We start from the raw sequence: 27,768 nt of genomic DNA, 5'->3' as shown, positions 1-27,768 counted from the left end.
CCCAGGCTGGTTCAGAGAACTGAGGTCCTGGCCTTAGGGATTTGAGCCTTACAAGAAGGGGAGGGTTTAGGTGGATGGAAGAGGGTCTTGAAATAAAAAGAGTGTCAGGAAATTCAGAGGACAGCTGAAGGACGGGTATCTATTATCCTGTTCCCTGGATTCTTGAGTCCAACTTTTTCTCATTTTCCACATTTCACAGTTCTAAAATTAGGCTTCATTGCCATCTTCTGCAGTGATTTGTTTTTCCTTCTGGATCACAGCTGAGAATGTAGGAAACAGCATTTTTCAGCCGAGGAAACGGAGTCAATGTGCTTTATCCAGGGTCCCGAATGAGGCAAGTCAGCCGAGTCCCATGTACTGCCCGTCCTGAAGGGGGAAGGAAAGAGCGAGAAAGTGAGTGTCCTAACCTGGGGCGGGGACGGGGGCTTAGGCAGGCTCTCCCAGCGTGCAGCCTGGCCCCAGATGCCTTCCAGAAAGGTGAAGCAGAGAGAGGACCAGGTAGAATGCAGAGCCCGCCCAGCAAACACCCCCAGGGTGCACGTGGCAGCGTTCCTGCTCCTGGCTCTGCCATGGAGTTGCTGTGCAAGCTTGCTCGGGTCCAGACACCTCTCTGAGCCACTGCCTCCTCTGTCGGGTGGGGCTAAACTTTGCTGCTGATTCAGGTGAGTTAATACCTGGGTAGACTTTGCTGCTGGGTGAGCGCCCAGGAGGCTGTTAGGTTGTCCCCCAAAGGCATGCCTGGCCTGTCCCTCCTCCTCCTCCTCGCTGCAGTTCTGCTGGTGATCACTTTCGTATCCACGCCTCGCCTCCTGCCCACTCATCAGAGTCCATGCAGATGTTACCTCCTTGTTCAGACACCCGCCCCCCATTCTAAATGAGTGTCCCCACCCCAGACCTCTGTTGTTTCTTAGGAGGATTTTTTTTCCAGTTCTGCCTGATATTAGTGCTTTTCCGGTGCTGTTTGAGGTACCCCAGAAGGTTGCCAACCCTTTGAGGGCGGGAGTGTCTCACTTTTGCAAACCCTGTAGTCTAGCATGGACCAGCATTGCAAAGAACACTGCTGAGACCCTCCTGCCCTGATGAATAGGACAGACCCAGAGCCCCCTTCCAAGGCCCCCACCCACGCCCTGAAGTGAGCCGGCCAAGGAGCAATGCCTGTGTGCCCCCTGGTCAGTTCAGCTGTCCTGCCCTCGCTCACCAGTGCATGTGTGACTGGGGGAGAGCGGGGCTGGGGGCCGCCCCCTGTATTGGGGTGGAGGCAGAGGGCTGGGGAGGGAGGCCGGAGCCCGGGACATGCGGGGTGGCCGGAGTGTGTGTGTGTAAGAGCACGGAGGGAGCTGCGGTGGGGGAGCTGTGGGTAGGTCCCTGCTGCCGGTGAGGGAGGCAGGCCCGTGACCTGGGCCTACAGCCCACCCAGTAGCTCTGGTCTCTGAGTCGCTGCCGTCGTGTTCAGGCTCCGGAACTGCTCTGTGGGACGGGAGATCCGCCTGGGCCTAAGCTGAGGTTGCCCTGCAGAGCCTGGGGTCAGTGTTCATTGGGCCCTGGGGCGCCCTGAACCAGTGGTAATGACCACTGGGGCCTTGGGCCTCCTGCCAGAGTGGCTGCATTCTCCGCGGGGGAGGCGGAGGACACTGGAAAAACCAGTTCGGGTAGGAGGCTCCCTTTCATGCTGTCCAGGGAGTGTTTGCTTAGGAGCCCAGAAATAAATGTGTGTTCGAAACCTGGCTTTTTCAGGAAGGTAGCTGTGTCGCTCAGATCAGCGAGACCCTTCCCTGAGCCGCATTTTCTGAGCTAGCAAGTGGGCGGGACCAGGGTCTGGGGTGGGAGCCTCTTCCTTCCCACGGGATGTGCCCGGCACGGAGGTTTTCACTGGTCCTGGAGGAAGGCTGGTGACGGCCGGGTGGAGGAGGGTCCACCTTCCTGAGCAAGGGTCTCGGGCTGGCATTTCTGAGCTCAGCCAGCGTCGTCTGCAGGCCCCACGGAGCGAGGGTGACAGGCTCTGTGTCCCCAGGGTCTGCTCCGTGTTGGCCCACGGCCGTTACTGCTCAGCCAGCACTTGCATGAAGGAGTGAATTTCATCTTCTGGGTGGGAATATGTTAGTTTCCTGTGGCTACTTTGGCAAATTACTACAAGGCACGTTGGCTTCAAACAGCATAAGTTTATTCTCTGACAGTCCTGGAGGCTAGAAATTGGAAATCTGGGCTCCCTTTGGGGGCTTTAGGGGAGAATCTGATCTCGGCCTCTTCCAGCGCTGGGTGGCCTCAGCACTCCTTGGCTTGATGGCCGCCTCAGTCCCTTCTCTGCTCCCGTGGTCACATTGCCGCCTCTTTTCCCTGTGTCCTCTGTGTGTCTCTCCTAAGGACACTTGTAGGGACCTCCAGGGCCAACCAGGATGACCTCCTCATCTTGAGATACTTAACCACACCTGCAAAAACTTTTTTTCCAAATAAAAGGTAACTCTCAAAGGTCCTGGAGATGAGAGCATGGGGGCTACAACGGAGCCCCCTCCAGAGAGTCTTACTGTTTCTCTAATCATTGCTTTTGAGATACATCAAGACTGTTGAGCACTGGGTTTGTGCAGTTCTGGTTTGCTGCGTACATTTATATAGATACCTTTCTTGATCTCTCTCTACATTAGATTTCCCTTCCCCCACTGATCCTAGGTTCAGAAAGTCCTTCCCTATAGTGTCGGAGAAGTAGCCATTCATGTTAAAATAAAACCTTGGGAAATGAACTTCTCAATGCAATGGTAACTTGAATGGATTAGCCTGCAGAACCCAGGGAAATCCACCTAAGTCTGGAGGTTAGTCAAGTGTACTGAGCCCTGGTGCACTTCAGTAACGTACCCTAGTTACATCAGATGCCAACGTGGGGGGAGACTGGAGGGTGGGTACTCAGGACCTTTCTGTACTATTTTTGTAATTTCCTGTGAGTCTGTCATTATTTAAAAAATTTTTTTAATGAATTCTAATCAGATGTACCAATGCTGGTTATTACATACTTTCTTATTTGTAGGACATCCTTTATTAAGCTGTGATGTGCGCTAGGGGGTTTGAGAGCTGCGGCTGAGCCTCTTTGGTTAAGAAGTTGGATCATTTGCCATGTGGTCTTTCCAAGGAGGGGATGTGGCGCATCCTGCTTACTCAAGCTATGTTGTGTCTTTGAATAAACGTATCTAGTTTTCTTCAGGTTATTCGTAGACACTTCTGAGTTGGGGGTTGTTATTAGGGATGGATTTTTCCCCCCCATTTACATTCTTTAACCGGCTTGTGCTGGTTTTGTCACCAAATAGAACCCTACACACACCCTTGCGAATACATGAAATTCTTTTAACTGAAGAAAATGCTTTTCATTCTGCAATTAGAGACAATGTTTAACAGGCTTTCATTTGTTCCTGTAAACCTGCTCCCAGTAAGGTATGGTTGGTTACTTCACATGGATTTAAGCATCTTGTGTTCCCCAGCCAAGTGCATGGGGGCTGTGGGGTGTGTTCTTTACCAAGAAATAGGAAGCTGTGTCCGTAAGTTTGATGCAAACTGTATTGTTTTGGATTCCGTTTCTCTGAAGATGGTAGAGGTGCTGTCTCTCTGTCTCTCTCTCTCTCTCTCTCTGTATCATGTGGAGCATTACCTGGGGAGCCCCAGGCCCCACCAGGCCAGATGGGCAAACCAGGGTGTCCAGTCCAGAGCACGACTGAGCCGTCCTGGGACTTCTTTGCGTTGCTCCCTGGGGCCGGGAGGCCTGGGTCGGCATGGAGAATGTTGAGATGGTCTTTAGCTGGTGAGCCCCGAATCTGAAAACAGAATTCAAAAATGTACTGTTGACCCCCCTCCAGGTCAATCTTATGAAATCCGACTGCTGGAGAACAGGAAGCTGGGAGACTTTCAAGATCTGAACACAAAATATGTGAAGGTGAGGCTGGAGGCTGCCCTTGACCCCACCCTGGGCACCGAGCGGCTGGGGCTTGGTCCTGAGAGGTCTGGAGGGGAGCTCTGGGTAGAGGGGTGGGTTCCTGGCCCCGGGGGCGGGGTGTGGTCAGAGGGGCTCGGGCAGCCCGCTGCTGGAGCGGCGCTGGGCACACAGACCCGGCTGCAGCCTGGCTCTGCCCCGTGCTGACCTTCAGTCTGCTCATCTGCACGGAGGGTTGCTAAGTTACTCTGGATGTAGAGGACTTGGTAACCTCGGGGAAGGGCCGTCCTTCGTCCTGTCCTCGGTGTGGCTGGGGCTCTGAGGACAGAGTACCTGTGGAACTGAGAGCAGGGGAGGTGGCGCCAGGAGGGGGCTTCAAGGGCGGGACTTTCTGGCTCAGGGAGGGTGGAAGGTGGGTTCCTCTTGGGTCCATGCTCAGCTGTTCCCTACCGGCCTCCCTCCCCAGAGCACCATCCGCGTGGTCTTCCACGACCGCCGGCTGCAGTACACGGAGCACCAGCAGCTGGAAGGCTGGCGGTGGAGCCGGCCGGGGGACCGGATCCTGGACATCGGTGAGTCTCTGGGCACGTGAGGGTTCTTCCTGGTCGCCATCTGGACCCACGCCTGTCCAGGGCATCTTAGCATCATAGCATACTCCTGTCTTGTGTAAAACTGTGGGGGAGCTGGGAGAGGCGACTGTGCCACCAGGCCTGGCCTGGGGAGTTCCCCTTTCGGGGGTGGGGGGGCATGTGGAATTCAGGGACCTTCATGAAGGGAGCTTGCCTTCGAGCATTGTGACCAGTGGCGAAGGGAAGGGTGGGCATTGCCGAGAGGGCAGCGGGATTGGAATGGGGGCCCAGGCAGTGGTCCACCGTCTTTATTTACAACCCTTGGGGCCAGGTGGGGTTTGGAATCCAGAAGCTGGAATGATAGTAGGGTGTGTAGACCTGTAGCGCTGGGTAACCCGCCAACAGGCAACCCAGCACAGTAATATTTCTGTGGCAGGACAGAATGGCCGTTCACACAAAATAGGATGAAGTCTAATAGCCTCGTGGCAGTTCAAGTCAGGCGTTCTGCCAACTGAGTTATGCAGAACATAGTTTTCAGAACTTCTGGCATTTCCGATTGTGTAAAGAATTTGGACCTGTAATGAGAGCCCATCCCTGAGTATTTGGGAGTGGCTGACAATTGCACTTTTGTGTGTGTGTATGTATGTGCAGATATTCCACTGTCTGTTGGTATCTTGGACCCCAGGGCCAGCCCGACCCAGCTGAACGCAGTCGAGTTTTTGTGGGACCCTTCCAAGAGAGCCTCTGCGTTCATTCAGGTGAGCGGGAGGGAGAAAGAAGCCAGACCTCCGGGGTCCTCTGTCTAGTTCCTCAGAACCATCCGTCCTCAGGGCCCTGCTGCCGGGAAGGAGACTAGAAGGGTGAGGACGTGTGAGTGTGGCTCAGAGTCACAGAGCTACCTGGTCCCTGGGGCTGGAAAAGGACTTGAAATGCTCTAGAATCCTGTGTGCGTCTTGCTTATCGGTACACAAGCTTTCTACAAAATAAAAATATCCTAGCATACATAGTTTGAAGTAAAATTTTTTGGTAATTGTTTCTAAATTACTCAATTATCAAGTGCCATTGTTGACCCAGCCTTGTGTGGACGTCGTGGAAGGTCGAGCTGCCTGGGGGGACGGCAGGGCACCGAGATTCTGGGCTGGCCTCTGGTTCTCACCCACTGTGTCCCCATTTGAGCCTCTTGGTTTTCCCACCTGTCTTATACATTAGACATTGAACATAAAGCCATCACTGCAACGCTCGGCCACAGTAACTGCTCAGTAAAAGTTAGCCATCTTTTTTCCTTTCATAATTACAATGTTTTCATTCTATTTTAAAGATATAATGTTACTGCTCATTATTACAACACTATATATTGTATTGCTATAATATTATTACAGCACCCTAACAAATATACACGAAGTGCCTTCTGGGTAGCAGGTACTTAGCAGAAATAGAGCGATGGTTCAGCTTCTGGCCCGGCCTGAGTAACCTGGACACTAGGCGTCAGGGACTGAGCTGTGGTCCCTGCTCTGCAAGTGGGACTTACCAAGGGAGAGGGGCGAGGGTGAGGGTCAGTGAGCTGGAGCGATGGCTGGCAAGGACATGGCTGGTCAGGCAGGGCCTCCCAGGGCAAGGGACCAGGGCCAGAGCGGGTGGTGTCCTGTGTGTGGAGGGGAGAGGGAGGGCAGGGAGGGGGAGGCAGGTCTGCACCTGTCCACGCGGGACAGAGCCCTCCATCTGCCCATGCGGGATGGAGCCCTCCACCTGGGGGGACCCTGTGGGGTCCCGAGCCCGCCCTCGGCCCACCCCTCACCACCAGCCCTGGGTTCCCGTCCAGGTGCACTGCATCAGCACGGAGTTCACCCCGCGGAAGCACGGGGGTGAGAAGGGGGTGCCTTTCCGTGTGCAGATCGACACCTTTAAGCAGAACGAGAATGGGGAGTACACGGAGCACCTGCACTCGGCCAGCTGCCAGATCAAGGTGTTCAAGGTAGGACACCCGCTGACCCCCGAGCCCAGGCTTCTGCTGGACTCCGGACTGCCCGCCTGCCCCTCACCCCCGGGCCCGCGCTCCTCTGGCTTCCCTCACTGATGGGATTTGCACGTCTTTAGACTGTTTTCCTCCCAGCACTTTGGCCTAGACTGCAGTTGTGCGTTAGATTCTCTGTCGAAGTCAGGTCAGGAGACCCCCTGTAAGACTCGCTGGGCCGAGTGCACCCACATGCAGTCTTGCAGGGTCCGGCAGTAACACTGCCCTGCCCTGAGGCTTCTGGGCCGAGACTGGAGGGCGGAGGTGGAGCAGGGAGACCAGATAATGGGTGTGGCTGCCACTTGTTTGGCTCTTCCCCTGGACACTGGGCCTGTCACTTGTGTCCCCAGAGGACCCCCTATAACTTCCCTCCTTGGGCATCACCCCATGAGCCATTTCCTAAACCCCCCAGCTGGGAGCCGTGGCCCGAGGAAGGCACCCAGGATGAGCTGTCCAGCTTGAGAACAGATCCTCTTCCCTGACTGCCCACGAGTGGTTAGTGTGCACAGAGAAGACACTGAGATCCGAACCCGCCAGCCAGGCCCTGAACGGGGTGGGCGGTGACGGTCCCAGTGAAGTCAAGACTGTCCCCATCAGCCCGGCCTGCTGGGTCAGGGTCAGGGCCAGGCCCCCCCTGCCCGGCACCAGGATCTTACCTGGTGGGCACGTGGTCCCTCTGCGTCTCGGTGAATCGCTGGAGGCCCGGTTTCCTCGTCTGTCCAGGAGGGGAGGAGCAGCACCTGTGAGGCCTGGGCACCTGGAGGTCCCTCAGGTCTGTGGGCGCCCAGGACAGGCCATGTCAGGACGGGTGTGGCCCCATATTTGAGTGTAAGCTGGGAGTCGGGGGCAAGGAGGCCCCCACAACATGTGTAGGATTTCATGGCCTGCGAGTGTAGACTGAGTCCCAACCCGCAGCCCCGGCCCTGCACTCACTGTCACTCTCCCGGGGTGGCCCAAGGAAGGCTCCTGGGGGTCCTTTCGGTCAGCAGGGGCCTTGGTAAAGTCTTGTCTGAGCTCTTCTGTGTGGCCCCGGTGCAGGCTCTGAGTGCCCGCAGGGCAGGAGGACAGGTGTTTGATGCCAGCGAGGTCAGAGGGTGCTTTCAGGTCCCTGAGCTCCTGCTTGGGTCCTGGGTCCGGGAGAGGCGGGAACAGACAGCCCCCCCTGCTCAGCCCGGAACCCCCGAGGGCCGCCTCCGCTGGCTCTGAACTAACCGGACCCCCATGCTCTGCATGTACAGCCCAAGGGCGCCGACCGGAAACAGAAGACCGACCGGGAGAAGATGGAGAAACGAACGGCCCAGGAGAAGGAGAAGTACCAGCCGTCCTACGAGACCACCATCCTCGCGGAGGTGAGGGCGCCGTGGCTCAGCCTCTTGGAAGGGGCCCACTTTGGGTGAATGTCCCTTACGCCGTGGTGCACTCCTGTGTCCGGAGGGGCCTTCAGCTGACATCGCCTGTTGTCCATCCGGGGTGTTTCCAAGTAACTTCTAACTCTGTTGCCATTTGCACGTTTCAGAATTAGATTATTTTTATTTTTTTGAATAGATGTTATATCATGTGGTCCAAATTCAAGAGATATAACAGCATCTGTGTCAGAAAGTCTCCCTCCAACACTGTCCGGCCTTGAGGTTTCTTTCCCAGGGCGGCCGGCATCTCTGGCTCCTTTTTTCTCTGGCTCGATGTTCTCTGCGGGAGAAACCGTTTTATTCATGGCCCGACGCCTGCTTTTGTCACTTAACTGCACGTGCGTGCACACACCAGAGCACATGCACAGTCCTGCGATTTGCTGTCTTTATTTCATGGCACGTCTTGGAGTCTGTTTCCTGTCTGTTTGTAAGGGCTTTCTGGTTCTTTGTCCAGCTGTGTAGCCTTCGTTGTGTGGACGCCGGGCTGTTCCAGGCTCTCACCATCTCAGACAGGCGCTGGGCACGCTTGTGCAGGTGAAGTTCTGCATGTGGGGAGTGACTCTGTCCTCGGCGTGGACGGCTGGGTCAGAGGGAGCGGCGCCACGTGTCACTGCTGGGTGGACGTGCGGCCGTGCTCCCTCCTGACCTCACTTGGCTGGAGCCCGCGCCAGCGCCCCTCCGTCCAGGCTGCTCCTCAGACGCCCCTGTTCCTCCCGAGGGGCCACTGCTGCGGCCGCCTTTTACTGGGCTCTGCTCTTGTTTTCATTTTTCACTTTCTTAACAGCTCTTCGCCACTGTGTTACGCAGTCAGGGCAGCGGTGAGGTGTTGGGGTTTGTTCAATGAACCCTTTGACTTTCTCAGAAGGTCCTCGGTGGGTGCCGACGGGCAAGCTGCCCCGGTGGGGTCAGGCTGTGGGAAGGGTGAGGCCCTGGCACGGGTGCTGGGAGGACAGTGGCCCAGTTCTGGGGGTGTGTGTGTGTGTGTGTGTGTGTGTGTGTGTGTGTGTGTGATAAGCTGTGTGCAAACAGTACTTGGAACGAGACAGTATGAAGCTAATTTTCTGGTGCAGACAGGTGTCTCCTGGCCTTTCCTCTGAGTGGGGCCACTGTGACCTTTGACCCCTGGTGCAGGAAGAGCCCTGCCCCCCTCACAGGCGCAGAGCCGGCCCGCACTGGACAGGGGAGCACTCCCGGGCCTGGTCCCGGCTTGGGCTGGTGATGTGGTCGCCCTGATCACCCTCCTGCACCCACTGTTCTCTGCCTGAGAACCCCCCTCCTTCCCGTCCCACCTCGGCTCTGCTCTGGATGCCCCTGCTGGAGGGGAGGGCCTGCTGTGCCCCAGGCGTTGTCCGTCCAGGTCCCTGTCACTGGCCAGGTGTTGAAATCCCCACCAGGCTGGTGACCCTGTGAACTGCCGGCTCCCTTGTGTCAGCTCATTGGCTTCCTCCCCAGGCTCTAGGATTTAGCACCAGCAAATTCCAGCCCACACTCGGAACAGAGTTAAATATTTACCCACCCTGTGGTCTGTCAGTCGTCAGGAATGCTTCAGGCTGGTCCTCTCCAAAGAGGTGTCATCGCGGGAAGGGAAGAAGTGAATTCTTGTCCCCTGGCCTCCCCTGAACAGACAAAAGCTTTTGCTTCTCTGGGAGAGTCTCTTGTGTTCATTTTGGCTTCTGCACAAGAAGTTCCTTGTGTTCAGGGACCACGTCTTTCGTGTTTCTGTGTCTCCCTGGCTCTGAGAGGATTCCTGAGGAATGCCTCCGGTTGGCCGAGGCCCGTCCGCAGACTCTGACACTGAACCTTACTGATGATCGTCTGTTGGATGTGGCCTCTGGCCCAGGGCCCCGATTTCATGCACTTAACGTCCACTGTCTGCACCGGGAAGACCTGGTGGGCAACTGGCCTCTTTAGTTCCCGGGGATCACGTGACTGGTGTGGTTTCCGCCTTTGGTTTGATTCCTCAGAAGCTCAGAGACACGTGTCATGCTTTGCTCGCTTTGGGGATGACGTGCTGACCATTAGGTCTCTTCTCTGCCCTCTTTGATTTCTTTGGTGTGGCCCCGGCAACCCGCACGTCCCTGGCTGGCGTGGATAACTGGGTACCTGCGGTTGGGTGTGGGAGGACTGGAGATTCACAGTGGGCCCCAGTGGACGCCGGCGTGGGGCTCAGCATCGCTGCTGGCCCAGCTCCTCCGGTACCACTGCCGCCCTCTGCTCTCCCTGCAGTGCTCCCCGTGGCCCGACGTGGCCTACCAGGTGACCAGCGCCTCCCCGCCAAGCTACAGCGGCTCTCCAAGCAGCTTCGGCCTTGGCGAAGGGTACGTGTGGCCTCCCTCCCTCCCGTGTCCCCGAGGTGATGTGGGTGGCCCCTCCTGCATCCTCCTTTGTAGCAGGGCATCCATTTGGGCTTCAGAGGGGCCACGGGTGTTGCGTGCACAACCGTTTTACGTATGTGCAGATGTGTGTGGGCGCCTTCCAGAAAGCCTGTCTGCTGGGGCAGCAGCCCAGCAACCACTGCCCCCTCCCTCCCCAGGTTAAGTGGGCTGGCCTGCGGGGGCGTCGGGTCAGCCTCCTGAGGTGCCTGCGGACGACCCCCTACCCGGGCCGAGCCCACCTCTTAGTCCCTGCGGGCCTCTGGAGGTGTGCGTTTGGATTCCCTCAAGGCTGGAAGGCCCTTCTCAGCTCTTTGGCAGGCCCTGTGCGTGTGGGGGTCAGCTCAGGGTCCTCCCTGCCCCAGGCGTCAGGGCTTGCCACACAGAAGTGGCTTCACTGCTGGTCACCCAGCTCTGCAAAGGCATGCCACTCCAAGGTGCCAGGGTGCAGGGGCCACAGCATCACTGTGGTGGCTCTGTCCGTCCTGGTCCTGGGGCAGGGGTGAGGCAGGAGGAATGCCAGGCGGGTTTAACAGGTGAGTGCAGAGCACACGGTTCCTGGGAGCCCGTGCTTGGCAGACAGAACTTTCCTAATGGGCAAGCAAGACATGAACTTGAGTATAACTGAATCACTGTGCTTACACCAGAAATTAACACAACGTTGTAAACTGACTATACTTCAATTAAAAAAAAAATGAAGGAAAAGACATGAACTTCATTTGCAAGGTGAGGGGAGGCCTCCCTCCCTGAGAGGGGCAGGTGGGACAGCCGTGACACTCAGGCTCGGCACGCCTAGTCCTCAACCTGCACCTTTGGGGGATAAGTCCCTCGAGCCCCGCAGCCTCCATGTCCCCAGCACCCAGGGAGTGTGGGTTCCACGCAGGGTTGGGGGACGGGAGTGAAGTACCCAGCACCCCGTGGTCACTGATGGCGGGTCTAAAGGTCACCGCTGCAAGGGTCTTATTTCCCCTCATTGTGGTAAAATATACATGATGTAAACCTTACCGCTTTTAAGAAGGTAGTTCAATGACGTGAGGGACATTCACAACGTGCCGTCACCACCGTCCATCTGGGAAGTCTGGCTAAACATAATGCTCTCGACTTAAAAACCCAGGTGTTCCGGTCTGTGCCCCCCAGCGGGGAAACATGAGCATGGTTTCCTCGTGGACAGTGCCAGGCTGGGGGCTCACTGCAGAGTAGCTCCCTGGGGGGTTCCGCTGCCCTCTGCTGTGTTCAGGTGGCCCTTTGCCGTCCAGGCCCTGAGTCCCTGTGGGGCGCGGGCCCAGTCTTCTCCGTCAGCCTTTGTTTAGCCCAGCTCCCGGAGGGGACTCAGGATGGGAGGAAATTCTGGCCAAAGCCACCCCAGAGCCTGGGGGCTGAGGAAGGGGCAGCGTAGCTAATCAGAACCCCCATCCACACCAAGGGCTTTGTGAGGGTTCTCGGGGTGAAGCAGGACTCCTGCCTGCATTTTGTCCCATACGAGCCCTGGAGCCCAGGCCGGCGGGGAGTGCTTCTGGCGGGGACCAGAGCATCCTGGCCGCTCACGCCCCTCTTCCCTTGCAGCAACAGCTCTCCGACTCACCCTGTGGAGGCCCCGCCCGTGGGCAGTGACGTAAGTGTCTGCGGCGGGGCCCCGGGCGCCTGTCACCCCGCAGGCCGGGCGCCCCTCACGGCCTCCCTCTGCCCGCAGCACCTGCTTCCCTCGGCCTCCACGCAGGACGCCCAGCAGTGGCTCCACCGCAACAGGTTCTCCCAGTTCTGCCGGCTCTTTGCCAGCTTCTCGGGTGAGTGTCTCCCCACGTGTCTGGGGCCGCAGGGATCAAACAGTCCCTCGGCAAGCAGGTCCCTCCCAGGATGTGTCCTGGGGACCCAGAGGCATGTGGCTACTCGTGGGTGCTGACCGTGGTGAGGGCTGGGTGGGCGGCCCTGCCCCTGGGGTTTCCAGTGCGGCTTGGAGGGAGGGCCGCCCAGGGGCCTTTTTGGGATGCCCGTTGCTGGCTGGGCGGGCCCCGGTCCGCCCGGAAGGGCCCTTGGCCAAGCAGGTCTCCCTGGTCCCAGTGCTGCTTCACGCAGTCCCCAGAGCCGTGACCCGGGAGACGCGGTGAAGCCGCAGGCGGGCAGGGAAAGCTGGCCCTTTCTCCTTGAAAGGATTTTCAAGCACTTGCTGATGGCCCGTTGGACAGAAGCCCTGAGTGGGAGTGGTGGGGTCCAGGCCCTGGGCCGTGAGCCCTGCTCCCCAGCAGGCAGAGTGATGGGGAGTAAAGCTGGCTCAAACCAGAGGAGTGGCCCCAGGACATCTGTGGCCATGGAAGCAGAACAGCACCCATCTGCCCTCTTTGAGCTCCGCTGTTCTGAGAACAACTGTTGTGTTTAGAAGGGCGGGTACCAGGGGGTCGGACAGGTACCTTGCAGCTTTGAGGCAGCGTGGGGTGTAAATCACCTGTTTCAACACACTGTGGCCCTTGTGTGAGGGGCATGCCCTGAGGTGGGACCGGAGGGACCTGCCCCTGCTCGGGCCTGGAGGAGGTACCCGCCACCTTAGAGTGGGGAGGCCTTCCTGGGAAGGTGTCCCAGAGCAAAGCCTCGAAGGAGGGAGCGAGCCAAGTGCGTCCGGGGGCACGAGCTTTCCTGGCAGACGGCAAGTGCAGAGGCCGCAAGGTGGGGGCCTGCCTGGTGTAGATGGAGCAGGGGGCCCAGGTGAGGCCAGAGAGACACCAGGGCCCTGGTGGGACAGCACGTGGACTCCGGCCTTTACTCCCTGTGGAGGGAGCGCCACGGTGCCTGCAGAATTGTAACCAAAACTGTATCTCAACAGTGCGGGATTAGGGTGGACACTGGCCGGAGGCCACCTGGCTATGGGCAGGTTTTCGGCAGAAAGCTGATCATCTTTGTACCTTGGAGAGTCCACGTGGGCGGAAGGCTCCAGGGGTCTCCTTGGGCTTTGAGGAGGGGGCCCCACGTGCTAGGATGTTCACAAGACGCTTAACAGCCCCAGACGGTGAGCACCCTGGACACCCCTCAGCAGAGCAGGGGGCGCAGGAATCGTGCTTTCCTCACGCAGAGTGTAGTACTCGCTGACGGGCACGCATGGTTTTGACCTACACACAACACGGATGAGCCCCTTTACAGAACTTGGGGGGAGGGAGCCAGACTCAGAGAGGTGCATGCTGTGCAGCTGCATTTACATAAGTTCCAAAAGCGAGCCGAGCTCCCCTGCGTGGTGGAGGTCAGGACAGTGGTTCCCTGGGGCAGAGGAGGGGCTGACACGAGGGGCTGTGGGTGCTGGGTGCTCTCCACACCACAGCATCATGAGCTGTGAGCTCCCACCTGCAGACAGTGCCATGTGCTGGGAAGATCTGCGCAGGATCACGGTGTGGGGAGGGCCGGGCGGGGAGGGCCCTGGCTTCTGTAAGTGCCTTCGATTCTGCCGGGTTTGTGAGCACCACTGTTCAGCGCCTGACGTCTCCTGGGCTGTGATGTTCTGATGCTGTTTAGCTCTTGCTGTTTCTGTCTGTGGTTCGTCTGGTGCTCCTAGAGGGTGAGGCTGGCTCTCCCCTGCCCCGGGGCTGTAGGTGTTTGTGGGTGCAGCCTTTTTCTCATGCCCCTGGTCACAGGTGGCCCCATTTACTTGCCCAGGTGCCGACCTGCTGAAGATGTCTCGCGAGGATTTGGTGCAGATCTGTGGCCCTGCGGACGGAATCCGGCTTTTCAATGCCATCAAAGGCAGGTGGGTGTCAGTTTCCGCTGGAGGCAGGTGGCCTGCATCTCGGCCTCTTGGACACCCTACGGGCTGGCCGGTGGGGACAGGGCTCCTGGGGGCAAGTGCAGGAGGGGGCAGGCTTATTCCCACTCTGAGAAATGCCTCCTTCCCTGAGCGGGTGCCCTGAGCTGAGCCCACACTGGGCGGGTTGTGGGGCTCGGAAGTCGTGCATCTCTGCCTTCAGCTAGCCCTCACGAGGCCGTAGAGGTCGGCCTGGATGGGGCTTTTCCCCCTGTGAGAGGCGGTCTGTGTCCCTGCGGCCTCTTTTCTTTCCCCCTGAGGCCCTGCTGCTGTTTCTACCCTGTGCTACGAGACATTGCAGACCCCGGAGCTCTGTCCCCACACCTGCTGTCTGTTTCCTCCCCACCAGGAGCGTGAGGCCGAAGATGACCCTTTACGTCTGCCAGGAGCTGGAGCAGAGCCGGGCGTCCCTGCAGCAGAAGCGGGACGGCAGTGGGGACCCCAGTCTGTGTGGTGGGTGGCGGGGACTCCTCCCCACCAGGGCCTCCTGTTTCCCCACTGCCCTCCCATGGGGCCCCAGTGAGAGGAGATCTGGGCTGGGCCGACCGAGTGGCCCTGGTGGCCCCACATTCAGCTGGGACAGGAGGGTCACAATAGAGGGCCAGCCGGGGATCCTGCTCCGTGGCCCACAGTCTGATCTGTCTGAGGAGCAAAATGAGAATTAGGACTGGCTCTGAAAAGTGGGGTTGCGGAGGGTGTACACTTAGAATTCTGTTGTAGGGGGAGGGTGTAGCTCGGGGGTAGAGCACGTGCTTAGCATGCACGAGGTCCTGGGTTCATCCCCAGTACCTCCATTAAAAAAAACAAACAAATCTAATTACACCCCCCCAGCAAAAAAAAGAATTTTGTTGTAAAAAGGAATCTTGGGGAAGAGGCCTGGGAGTCTTACCTGGTGTTAACACTGGAAGGAACGTGACCCAGCAGCCACGTTCTCTGAGCCAATTCGGGCATGGGTCAGCCTCTGCTAAGTCCCGGGAAGGCGAGGCTGTGTGGCTGGAGCCCTGTGGCCTCTGCCACCCCCTTTCAGAGGGAGCCACTGCGTGTGTGTGCATGTATGTGCGCATGTGGGCGCGCGTATAAAAACGTGAGCCGCTGATCAGATTTGTTTGAACCAAAGTTCCTCCCTTAGTTGAGGGGGAAGTTTGGGGTCTTTAGGTGAATCCATTTGTGTTTTACTCCTGAGGAACTAGAGGCCCCAGAGCACTGTGGCGTCCCCCAGGTGGCCCCCCACCTCCGGCTGGTTTGGTTTTGTATAAGGAAGCCTCTCCAGCCCTGGCTCACTGGTATCTTCAGACTGGCTGCAGACGCTCCTGGCGCACCCCCTTCCCCCTGGGGGTCGCAATGCTCCAGCTGAGCCCTGTCTGTACTGTGGGGGAGGGGCCCCCACCCCTGCTGTCAGGTGGAATTGTCTGTAAGTCTGACTCTTGGCCACCCGGAGCCATCCAGTGACCCCTATAAATGATGGAAGGAAAGGAATGGAGCCCCAGGGTTCTTATTCTCCCGCCTGCAGTGGGGTTCATGGTGGGGAGCACATCGGGGTCCCTGAAAGCTTGTACGAAGGCAGATTTCTGCCAGCTGGTCCCCCTCCAGCCTCTACCCCAGCAAGGTGTCATCAGGTCCGTGTGGACCCAGGGATTCTGCACTTTGCATGAGTCCCCCAAAAGACAGAAGCGAGAGTAGGGGCGTGACCTGACATCTTTTCCCAACGATAGCTGCTCGGGGACCCTGGGGCTTCTGGACGTGTGCCCGGCATAGCTCTGTCCCACGAGTCAGTCTGGGCGTGGACAGCCTTGCACGCGAGTTACTGATTTTGAGGCGTGGGGGGTGGAGGGCAGGCAGGCCTGTAGAGCTAACACCTGTTCTATAGATGGACCTGTCCCCCGTCCTCCAGTGTACCACGCCATCTTCCTGGAGGAGCTGACCGCCTTGGAGCTGGTTGAGAAGATTGCCAACCTGTACAGTATCTCCCCGCAGCACATCCACCGAGTCTACCGGCAGGGACCCACCGGCATCCACGTGGTGGTCAGCAACGAGGTGAGCCTGGCGCCACCCGCGCCAAGGAGGAGCCGCAGACAGGCACCAGAAGTGCGCCTGCCCTGCGGGGCTTGGGGTGACTCGGGCCCAGAGATGACAAACAGGTTGCGTCTGCCTGCCACCTGCCCTTGACTGCAGGGGCTACATGGACAGCCAGGATGGAGAGGGTCTGAGGCCACCACTGGGCTCCCCACTAGGTGCCCCAGGAACCAGGATTGCCCCGTCCTCAGGGTGCTCACATTTGGGGCTTTGAGAAGTCAGGAGTAGGGTGCCTGCCCGGGGTCAGGGTCAGGGTGGTGGGTGGGCTAGGCTGGCAATGGAGAGGACGGGGCTTCCCACACTGAATGGTGCAGGTGCCGTGGCTGTCCTGGCTCACAGCTGTGCCGGATGCAGGCAGCTGCTGACAGAGACCGCGGGCCTTGGACCCCATTGCAGCTGTGTGCTGCGTGATCTGATCCCCGCGTGGCTGGGGAGAGGTTAACAGCGGGTTTGCTGGCATGTTTCATGCTTCTGTTTGGAGAACAGAAGCTTTCAGGCCCTGCTGTTCAGAGTCACAATGGCAGTGCCAGCGCTTATCTGGCACCTGCTGTAGCCCAGCGCATAGTGACTCAGTTAATCCTGACAGCCTCCCAGTGAGGAGGGATGTGCCGGCATCGTCCCATTCCACAGACAGGAAGCAGGCACAGAGAGGCTGAGGAACTGCCTCAGGCCGCACAGCTGGTGAGAGGTGGGGCTGAGGTGGGAACCCCGGTGGACTCTGAGCCATCAGGCTGCCTGGCCACTCCTGAAATGAGGCCTTCAAGAAGGCAGAGCTGTATTGGTGGGAGAAGGGGTGGAACCCTGAGCTCAGCGCTCTGGAGGAACTCTGTGCAGAGGATTATGGAGGAAATGGTACGAGAGTGGTGGCTGAGAAAGTAGAAAAAATCTGCCTGGGGGGTTGGACTGGCGTCCCCACCAGGAGTGGGGCCCCTGGAGCTGAGTAATCTTGGACAAATCTACTGAATGTCTTTGAGCCTCAGTTTCCACGTCTGCAAAATGAAGGTCATTACACCCATTGAGCAGGTTGTAGTAAGGATGAAAAAACAGTGCCAGTTGCCAGGAGATAATAAATTCAGCTAGGCCTGTGTTCTGGGGAGCAGGCAACGGAGAGAGCTTTAAATCTGACAGCGCATCATGTGTAAGGCTTTAATTGTCTGCATAGTCCATAAATTGTCATTCTTAGTGACAGCCCTGTTGCCACTTGTCATCACAACTGTGGAGCCCCTCACGTGGGAGGCTCCAGCTTCATGGCAGTGTCCTCCTGGAGGTCGGCAAGGTGGTGTTTTCCTTCCTTTTTAATTAAAAAGTAATTCGCAATTAATATCGGAAGTCAGGCAGCCGGGAGCAGCAGAAGGCAGACGTGACAGGCCCTAATCTTGCCCGCTCTTTTCCCAGTGGAGTTTAGAAGGGGCTTGAAGTGATCCTGCCAGATAATTTTTGGTGTGAGTATCCACTGTGCGCCCAAGTGTGTGCAGGTGTGGGTTTTTAAAACACAACCAGGATCCGTTGGGACAAAGGTACGTTTATCTGCAAGTTGCTGTTGCTGCCAGCAGTTCAGAATTCCTTCCATAGCAGTACCGGCACATTAACGGGCTGTGTTCTTAGAAACCCCCCCGAGCAGCAGGCAGTGGTGGCTCCGAAAACTCGTCCCTCTGCATCTCACGGGGAATTTCTGTCTTGAAGACGAAAGCCAGGAATGTGTGGAACCCTCGCTATTTCTCGGGTCCCTGGAGGAAGTTTCCTCCCCGCCGGCCCTGTGCCCCAGAGCCGGCAGTTAAGCAAGTGAAGCAGAGAACAGAACTCAAAGGCCACCTCCGCTAAGCAGGCCCTGCTTATTCCTGAAGTCTTCTTGCCTGTTGACCCTGCGTCAATTGGAAACCTTTGCTTCTTAATGGCCCGGGGCGCTGGGGGCAGCCGGGCCAGGCGCGCAGCCGCCCGGGTGCGAGGGCACTCCATTCAACGAGGGAGTTACTGATTAAGCCGTGTGGACCCTGCTTCGGGTCTTGGCTGCCCAAGTGGTGGGGCTGCAAGCGTCCCCGAGGGGAGGGGGCGGCCAGCAGTACAGTCAGTGCACTTCACGCATCATTAGGCCCAGGGCTGGGGTGGGGGTGGGGGGTGCCGACGCGCAGGATTTGGGGCAATAACCCAGAGCAGGCAATAAAATGTGGGTGGCAGTTTTTGATTTGGAGGGGGGTTGGCTGGCGTGTGTGTGCGTGTATCTTTTTCATGCTTTCTGAGTGTGTGTTGCGAAATGCAGCGCATCCGGGCAGAGCGCACACAGGCTCGCCTGGACGGTGTGAAGAGGAGCGGAAGTGCTCAGTGTCTGCATCTCAGGGGCGGGGCCCCTTTGTGGGCTGTCTCGTCTGTGCCCCCCACTGGTCTGAGGATTGTGTTGCATTGATGCTGTTTATGTTGCCTGTGTTAAGACTTCCTGTAAGTGGAACACGAGTGTGTCCTTCTGTGACAGGCTTTGCAGGTCAGGCGTGTTGGGCTGCGCTGGAGGCCGGGCCCCGCTGGGCTGGAGGGGGAGGGCCGTCAACTGGTTCGTGCTGCCTCTCCCGGGGCTGTCCAGAGTTCGGACAGGCAGTGCTGCTCTCAGCATCCTCAGGTGTGCGTGCGTGCGTGTAGTTTATCTGGGGCACCGGCCTGGGGAGTGTGCATGTTCCTAAGTGGAGGCCCCCTGGACAGTTTTATGAAGCAGTGATACGGATGAATACCTGTCCTGATGGCCTCCCTCTTGATTGTATATACCTGGTTGGATGTATTTTATCATCCAAACAGCCCCACTGGACAGATAGGGCCTGGACAGGAAGTGACTTGTCTAAGGTCGGGGGCAGTTCATGGAAACGTGGTTGCTTGATTCCGGCCGCGGCTGTAGACACGGGGAGTGTGCTCTGCTCACAGCTGGTGCTCCCAGGACTCTGACACACAGAGCGCACGAGCACCGAGGATTCCTTCAAAGCGCTTTAGTTTTTTCTCTGCTTTACACGGACACGCTCCTACAGGAAGAAGCCAAACGGGAGCAAGTACATCAAAGTTAAGTCTCTTGTTAAACGTTTCCATCTCAGCTCCCTTCCAGGCTTCTGTCTGTCCCTTATGTCCAGTTCCTGTTACTCGAGGTTGTAACTGTTTTGTCCATTGACTGTGCATCCCGTTTTTGCCATGAAAGGGGGACACAACCATCTTCCTGCGATTGTGTGAACGTGTGACTGGCATTTCTGGTGGCGGCGACTGGCTGAGCCCCGTGTCACTGAGGCTTCTCGTGCCCGGAACTCAGTGGCGAAGGGAACGGTCTCTCTTGTCTTTCAGATGGTGCAGAACTTCCAAGATGAATCCTGTTTCATCCTCAGTACCTTGAAAGGTAACCCCTTCCTTTCTTGTTTAATGAAAGTCTGTTGTCTGTGTCCCCTGGGCTGACGGAGTCGGGGGAGAGGCAGACCAGGAAGTGGGCCCCTGGAGAATGTTACCTGCAGACATTCTCTGGGAAAAAGAAATGCAAGCCTCCTGTAAAACCTAACCTTGAACATGGGAGAACTGGTGAGCCTGGCCCCAAGGTCGCTTGGAAAGGGAATTCCTGGCCAGGCCATGAGCTCTCCGTGAACCCAGGGTGGGGAAGTTGGATGCATTTGAATTTTTCTAAGTGTGGGTGTCCAGGGAGAGCAAGGTGGAGTCCAGCATCTGAGCCTGCAGGTGGCGTGGGTCGGGGACTCGGGGCAGGGGGACCCACGGCAGCGAGAGGGCCCCCTGAGGAAGGGGTCTGAGCTGAGAAGAGTTCATGTGCCAGGAGACAGGAAGGGCCAGCTGCGAGCTGCCGTGGGGCTGGGCCGGGGAGTGTGGGCAGTGCATCCAAATGGAAGTCCTCTGCCGCCTTGGACCAGGTCCCTTAGTCCTAGGGCCTCGGGCTGTGGTGGAGAGGCTGGCTGTTGGAGAGACCCCACGAGGCATAGCGTGCGTTGAAACCTCTGCATTCGTCAGCACGCTTTGCTCTGCGTCTTGTTTTGGCATCTCTGCCAACGATCACGGCCGGCTTCGGCTGGTACCCTGGTCCCGTGCCTCCCGAGATGCCCGGGTGCTGCAGCCCGTGCCTTCCTGCTGGAGGAGAACCCCGTGTTTCTTCTTGCAGCCGAGAGCAATGACGGCTACCACGTCATCCTGAAATGTGGCCTTTGAGTCGAAGCAGCGCGAGCCGCCTCCACTCCCAGCCCCAAGGACCCCCGGACCCCCGATGTAGACGCCGCAGCCCTGAGCCGCGCCGGAGGGACCGCTCCCAGCCTGTGCCCGCGAGGCCGAGTCTCTCTCCCTCCCTCCTCGCTCCGGCTTTGGGGCAGCTCCTCGTTCTTCCCGCCCCACCATACTGAAGAGCAGACAGTGGGGGCAGCTTCTCTGATCCCCTCACTCCCTTGGCGGGAGGCTAGTTAGTCCACTGGGCATCCGGTTCCTCCTGTGTCCTCCTTCCGGCCGCTCTCCTGCCTCCAGCCGCCGCCGTCCCCTCCGGTAACCAGCCCGTGACCAGGACAGCTGGGACAGGGTGCTTTGAGTCTGTCTCAGTGACCCTGGTGCTGTCCATCTGTCCTGCTCCCGGGTGGGTGGGTAGGAGGTGGGTTAATTCTGTGCCTGCTTCTTCCACCTCTGAAGACCCCGAGGTGGGCCCACATCTCTGCACGGGGTGGGGGACACACCCCAGGGCCACACAGAGCTAGTTCTAAGGCCCTTGGCGGTCGGAGTGGGTGCGTAGAAAGACGATTCTTAGGCACAGTCTCGTGAGTATAAGAGGGAGAAGAACCAAAGGCTTGCTCCTGAGCACCGTGGGTAGAATTTTATTTCCTAAGCAGTCACGGGTAAGGAGGGCTGGGAGCTGAGCCTTCGCTGTGTGATCAGGTGACCTTGCCTTGTCCGATTCCAGGCCCTCTTGGATGGACTCACCAAGTCCCATTTAGAGAGGACCTTGGTGGACCACCGCCTGACTTGCCAGGCTTCCTGGGGATGCTGTATTTTCTGCCTCTGTAGAGGGTGTGTTCGGAGCATTTGGCCTGCGTTGGCATCACCTTTCTTAGTGGCCTGACCTTGGGGAATATCAGTGACTGGCAGGCTAGGAGTTAGTCTTTGCCTTGTCTTTCTTTCCTGGGACCCAGGGCTTCAGCTCTTTGCTAACTTAGGGTTTATCTTCCAAAGCATGGTGAGCACTGTGGCCAGCGGAGCAGGGTCTTACAGCTTTTCCATGGGAGCTTGTGTGGAATGTGGAGGTGGTCAGAACTGGGTAGACCTTGCCTTTACAAAGGGAGGAACTGAAGGCCAGAGGGGCAGAGCCACCTGCCTGACATCACATAGTGATGAAGTAATGACATGCGTCTGACATGCAACGCGGGGCATTTCTGGGAGTGAAATGGGCCCTGGTCACAACTGTGTTGGGTGTGGTGCCTGCAGAGTAAGGACAGCTCCCTGATTCCTTTTCCTTCCGGGGCAGGGGGGAGGGTAGTGTATAATGGGTTTATTGAGTTGTAACTCACATACCGTACAGTTTACCATGTAGAGCGTACAAGCCTACAGTTTTTAGTAAATTCACAGAATCACCACAATCAGCTTTAGAACGTTTTCATCACCCACACCTAAAGAAACCCTGTGCCCTTACCAAGGCTCTCCGACTTTCCTTCCAATTGCTCTCCACCTGGGCACCCATGGCCCTTCTCTCTCTTTAGAGCTGACTGTTCTGGACGTTTCTTGCGTGTGGGACCAGACAGTACGTGGTCTTTTGTGACTGGCTTTTTCCCACTTAGCATGTGTTTTCTAGGGCCATCCACGCTGAGAGCGTATCAGTACTGCAATCTTTTTTATAGCTGAGTAATATTTCATTCTTTGAATAGACCACATTGTTTATCCATCCATCACTGGTGGATGTTTGAGTTGTTTCTACTTTGGGGCCATTATGAATAAGGCTGCTATGAATATGTTTGTACCAGCGTTGGTGTACACGTATGTTTCCATTTCTTTTAGGAAAATACGTAGGAGTGGAGTTGCTGGGTCATAGAGTCACTCTATGTCTAACTTTTTGAGGACCTGCCAGACAGAACAGTCTAAAGCAGCTGCATCACTGTGCACCCCCATCCGTGTATGAGGGTTGCAGTTTCTCCACATCCTCGCCAGCACTTGCTGTTGTCTGTCCCCTTGATTGCAGCCATCCCAGTGGGCGTGAAGTGGCACCTCACTGTGGTTTGGATCTGCACCTCCCTGATGGCTGGTGACGCTGAGCATCCCTCTTCATGTGTCACTGGCCATTGGTATGTCTTCTTTGGAGTGATGTCCATTCGTGTCCTGTGCCCGTTCTTAGTTTGTCTTTTTATTACTGAGTTGTCTGAGTTCCTTGTATAATCCAGATGTAGGTCCCTTATGAGATGTGTGGTTTGTCAAAACGTTCCCCACTTCTGTGGGTTCTCTTCACTTTCTTCTGATGTCCTTTGAGGCACAAAGGTTTTAATTTTGATGATGTCTTTAAGCTCCCTATTTTTATTTGTTGTACTTTGGGTGTCATATCTAAGAAACCATTGTCTAACCCAACATCAAGATTTCTGCTTATGTTTTCTTCCAGGAGTTCTTACAGCTTTAGTTCTCCAGCAGTCTTTGATTAATTTTGAGTTCGTTTTTCTATATGGTGTGAGGTTGCGGTCTGACTTCGTTCTTTCACGTAGAGATGTCCAGATGTTCCACACCACTTGCTGAAAAGGCTGTTGGAATCCCCGTGGAATTGCCTGCGCACATTTGCTAGGGACCCCGATTCTTACTGGGTCTTTTTTTCCATGACACAGGGCTGTCATTAAGAAGCTTGTGCCCCCCTCCCTCCTGCCTTTTTTTTTAAGCTCAGCCAAGTTTGGGTCCACCATTTTTACAGCTGGCTTTGTGTTCTCTTCCTGCTGTCTCCCCGTTCCTGTCACTGCATGCCTGGGCAGTGTCCCTCTCTGATGCTCTGCAGTCTTTCTTGGTGCGTGGTCTAGCTCCACGCACTAGTCCTGGGGCCCGAGGAGAAGGGCAAGACCAGTCGTTTCCTTTCTTGAGAAAACTGAGCCACAGAGAAGTGGACGAACTTTCCCAAGGTCCAGCCTTTCAAGGTGCCTGTCCTTCACGAGACCTCAGAGATGCCATTACCCAGGCCAGGTGATGACAGGCTAAAATTTCAATTCTAAAATAGTGGTCAGCTAATGTTTTTATTTCTTCATTCCAAATCTCATTCTCATAAAGGTCTGTTACCTTAAGTTTGCTGTCAGTAGGGTTTTCCGTTCTCAGGAATGCCCTCTGCGTCTGCTGCTTACTGTCTCCTGATGGTTGTAGTTCAATCTTGTTGCTTACAAGGAAGTGGGAAATAGTAAATACCGAAAAAGAATACGCATGGTAATTTGGTACCAAAATGCTTTAGCTGCCTAATTCAACAGTTTGTACCTGCCACTGGGGTCAGAGGAGCTGGCTGCAGGTTTTTGTTTCAGCTTTTTCATCTTATTAAAGTACAGAGCCGCTCCTGTCCACTGCTTCCTGAGTCCAGAGTCTGGGTCTGCTGGACCAGGCGCCCCTCCTGGAGCCGCCCTCTCCACCCCCATCTTTCTCGGCACAGCTTCTCCCTGACAGCAGCAGTTTTTAGAAGGACCCCCCCCCCCCGCCCCGCCCCGCGCACCCTGCCCTGGGAGGGGACATGCTGTGTGCTCAGGCTGCTGTCAGGAACCAGCAGCCGAGGCTGGGTTCCTCACCCAGGGCCCTCACATTGCTTTGCTGGGCAGGTGTCTGTTTGCAAGGTTGTGATAAACCTGGTTACCGCATTGCACCTTGACAGTAAAGACAGAGGCTTTTGAATTGGGGGTGGGGGCCAGTAGAATCTGCTGGGGGAAGGGATGCTGTGCCTTTGGAAAGAGCAGGAGGGCGTGGGGTTTGAAGTCTGGGTGTGGGGTCCTAAACTAGGTCAGATGTTGCCCTGGTGACCTCCTGCCGGGGCCTCTTGGAAGAGCTGTTGACCTAGAGGGGGCTTTCCTGGGAGCAGTTTGGAGCTGGAAGGGCAGTGTGTCCCAAGTTTCCAAGTCCAGAGTGGCTTCGGGGGCTGGCCTGAGTAGCTCAGGTTCTGAAAATCATTAACGAGTTGATGGGAAAAATGGAAAAGCCCTTTGCTGTCGTCAGTGGAGTGGAGGGAGGCAGCCTGCAGGCTGGCAGAGAAGATGGAAAGGTGGGGTTGGGGTGGGGCGAGTTGGAAAGGACAGGGGACCAAGAGGCGGGGGTCCCGGGACCCCAGACCCTCACTTGTCATGTGTCTCTGGGCTTCTCTCTCTCAAGTCAGGGGCTGGGAGACGGGGGTTGCGCTGACTCAGCCACTTGCGGAGCATGAGGGCCACCGGGCTTTCTCGTTTTCCCTCCGTCAGCCCCACAGCCGGCAGGGCGTCGCGTGTGCTTCCCGGAGGTGCGCAGCACCACTGGCACTCCCGCAGGGATACGCGCTCTTGGACAGCTGTCTCAGTCATGTCTGCAAGAATCCAGTCCAGCTCACAACTGGGCTGACTTCAACCCCTCTGCATACCATCCTCCAGCTGTTCCCTGGAGCCTGAGCTGGATTCAGCGTTGGCCGGCTCTGTGCCCACGTCGTGGACACGTGTGTGTGTGCACGTGTGTGCGCACATGGACCCCTTTCCCCGCCCCGTGCCTGGCATCTGGCGTCAGCGCCACCCTGAGTGTCCTCAGCGTAGCTCGATGGGGTGATCACTGCTGTGCTGCTCTGGGTTCAGACTATGTGGGTGAAGCTGGTCGGGCACAGCCGCCCTGACTGGTGGGAAACGTGCACCCTGAGTCCAGCTCTTCTCGGAGGGGAGAAGTGCTGGCAGTTGACCTCTGACCACCAGGACCCCCACAGCAAGGCCCGTGGACTCGGCCTTCCACCCAACCGCCCCACTTAACACTGTCCCCTGGGGTTACATCCTCTGCACCTGACATCAGCAATCAGGCTGGCCAGGAGGAATGTTCGTACACCCTCTCTGATCGCCTCCAGCCCCCCCCCACTCCCCGCCCCGTATCCTGGGGACCGGGAAGTGGGGGTCTTCGGGTGGCCCTGGCCTAGAGATGTGGAGGTTGCAGCGAAGCCCTGGGTGTGGCCTGTGGGCAGTGAGGTGCTGACCAGGCCACTCCGGGCCTCCTTCCTGGGGCCCACCCAGAGGCTTTCTGCGAAGGTTGCTGGGCTCTCTGCAAAGCTCCTCCTGGGCTTTCTTCCCTCCGCCTCTGTTCCTTGGGGGACAGCTGACAGTTCTGAGTAGTGGCTCCCTTGCCAGTGGCCCCTGTCTGGATCCGCTGTCCCCCTGACCCTTTTTACCATGTAGGGGACTTCTAGCTGCCAGGTCCCCAAGAAGTAGCTCTGAGAGGTGGATTTGCTGCTTGGCGTGGGGCAGCCGATGGGGTTGGGTGGGGAGGGGTGGTCACTGCTTCGTCGTGGGCTGAGCAGCCCTGCCATCCCGGCAGCCAAACTGGACCCCTTCAGAGGGGCAGCGTCCTGCCCTCACCCCGAGGAGCCTGGGGGTGGGCCGCAGGGAGCAGGGAAGACTTTTACTGTGAGAAGTTTTCAGTCCTTCCTCAAGGACAGAACCACATTAGCAACCCCGTTCCCGGCACCTAATCTCCACGGTGATTAATGTCCACTGCGGCAAACTGCGGGGTCCTGTGGTCTGTCTGGTGACAAGGGAGCCCTGTCTTTGAACCCAATGAAGTGAAACGTCACCCTTCCCCCAATTCCAGTCTTTGTCAGCACCCCCGTGTCACCAGAAGCGCACCCCGCCATTACATTCTGAACGTCATCATCAGAACGCTGCTGTCGTCCGTGTCCTCTTAGGCTGACATAATATTGATCTGCCTCCTCTTGGCCCTTGAAGCCAGAAGCACGTACTGTGGAGCCCTTTACAGGAAAACTTGGCTAACCCTGAGCTAGACCTCTGGTGCACTCGGTTCCCCGGTTATCTTGAAGAAAATCCTAGAGATTAAGGACTGTTTAAAATAATAAAAAGTATTTGTTTTGAGCTTTGAAGAGAATCATGCAGCTGAGTGGCCTTTGACTCTTCCCTGCCGCTTGGCTGGTGACGTGGCCGGGCCCTGTCGCCCCGGTGGGCCCCCAGCCCCTCAGGAATCAGTCCTGTCCTCCCTGCTTTCCCCTGCTGGCTGGTTCCCAGAGACCTGAGGGTGCAAGGGTATCGCGCTGGTGCCCCGGGGTGGGTGGCGGCTTCCTGAGTTAGGTCACTGGAGCGCTCCTGTCCCGGGAGGTGACTGTCACCTCCAGCTGGTCTCCGGGCCCCCCAGTCTCTGTGTGTTTTGCTGCCCCTCCTCCTGCAGAGGGGACTGTGTGTGGCGGCCTCGCGTGGTGACAGAGAGGGGCCTCCCCGGCCGCCCGTGAGGGTTTCCAGGGCCCAGTTTCCGGCTCTGCCCTGGGGAGAAGCTGGCCCACAGGCTGCGATCCAGCTGGGGCGGCCTGTCCTCCTGTGTGTGCCTTGGCCCGTCTCTCTGGCCCCTGTGCAGCTCGCCGGATGCTGCAGTGGGTCCTCTGGAAGGACCAACAGTTGCTGGTGCCCACCGGCCTCTCCTGGGCTGGGATCGGGGCTCGGTGTTTTGCTCTTAACCCTATTTGATCCTCCTTGCAGCCCGGTTTCCAAGAAAGTCAAGACTGAGAAATCAGATGTGGGTGTCAGGGTCCGGGACACGCGGGCGGCTCCTCCATCTGCAGCGTTCACTTTCGTGCTGGCTTGTCACCGGCTCCGTGTAGCCTGGATGGGAAATGTCGGTGGGGCTTGGTTGTTAAAGGATGGAAGAAAGCGGGGATTGTTCTGTGTGCCTCCCTCAAGCTCCTGGGCAGAAACTCGGTACTGAGTTCTCCAATGTTTTGTGTATGTGAAGTGATTTCTTTCTTAAAGTGTGACTTTCTCACCTTTCTCCAGATTGGGTGGCCCTTCTCTGCAGGTGGTGGGAGTCCCTGCTGGGGTGGTGTGGCCCTTGGGTGGGTCATGGGGAGGTGAGCATCAGGGCAGGAGTTGTCACGCTGCCACATTGTTTTTGTACCTGAAATAAAGCATATTTTGCACTTGTTACTGTATCATCGTGCGGACGAGAAATCTGCATGTGGGATCTGGGCATGGGTCAGAATGCAAATAAAACTCGTTTGTAAGAAACCCTGGTGGCTGAGCCCTCTGGCCTTTTAATGTTTTAAAACTGTAGTGAAATACATACAACGTGAGATTTACCATTTACTGAGGGGCCAGGTCTGAGGTTGGGCTCCCAGAACCACACGATTCAGAACAAGCTACTCAGTGTCCCCATACCTCAGTCTTCTTGTCAGTGAGACAGGACCAAGCTGGGTGGGACGGGGCTCCCGAGGGTGTGGAGCAGCTTGGGGTGGGAGCTCTGAGTGGGGAGGCAGCTGGGTATTTTCCAGAGTCCACAGCAGAGTGATGTTGTGGGGATCACAGTAGACAGGTGGCCATCGGGGATCAGGGCAGATCATGCAGCAGTCCTTTGAGGTTACAGTGTTACTCAGGACGCACATTGGCAAGAGTTTCCCAAGACAATACTGGAACTTTTCTGTTTCACGTTTTCTTTACAAATGTGGGTCAAATGTGGGTCCTGACCTGCCAGGTCGACTTCCCCGCCCAG

General features: G+C 57.2%; 1 protein-coding gene across 1 annotated transcript in view; it reads left to right on the top strand.

The window, feature by feature from the left end:
- Nucleotides 1–27,287, top strand: part of TFCP2L1 (transcription factor CP2 like 1) — a 50,965-nt gene extending 23,678 nt beyond the window's left edge. The window contains exons 3-15 of the mRNA XM_031451237.2: nt 3,837–3,913; nt 4,377–4,482; nt 5,131–5,237; nt 6,299–6,451; nt 7,729–7,839; nt 10,123–10,214; nt 11,832–11,880; nt 11,959–12,052; nt 13,905–13,995; nt 14,399–14,502; nt 15,941–16,083; nt 19,432–19,483; nt 20,246–27,287. Of these exons, the coding sequence (XP_031307097.1) occupies nt 3,837–3,913; nt 4,377–4,482; nt 5,131–5,237; nt 6,299–6,451; nt 7,729–7,839; nt 10,123–10,214; nt 11,832–11,880; nt 11,959–12,052; nt 13,905–13,995; nt 14,399–14,502; nt 15,941–16,083; nt 19,432–19,483; nt 20,246–20,292 (1,226 nt within the window). The 3' untranslated portion in view covers nt 20,293–27,287. The remainder of the gene's footprint in view (nt 1–3,836; nt 3,914–4,376; nt 4,483–5,130; nt 5,238–6,298; nt 6,452–7,728; nt 7,840–10,122; nt 10,215–11,831; nt 11,881–11,958; nt 12,053–13,904; nt 13,996–14,398; nt 14,503–15,940; nt 16,084–19,431; nt 19,484–20,245) is intronic.
- The last annotated feature ends 481 nt before the right edge of the window (nt 27,288–27,768 follow it).

This window comes from Camelus dromedarius, chromosome 4, assembly GCF_036321535.1.
Source record: "Camelus dromedarius isolate mCamDro1 chromosome 4, mCamDro1.pat, whole genome shotgun sequence".
Classification (NCBI taxonomy): Eukaryota; Metazoa; Chordata; class Mammalia; order Artiodactyla; family Camelidae; genus Camelus; species Camelus dromedarius.
The sequence above is the reverse complement of the archived record's forward strand: the minus strand, read 5'-3'. Positions and strand labels throughout refer to the sequence as shown.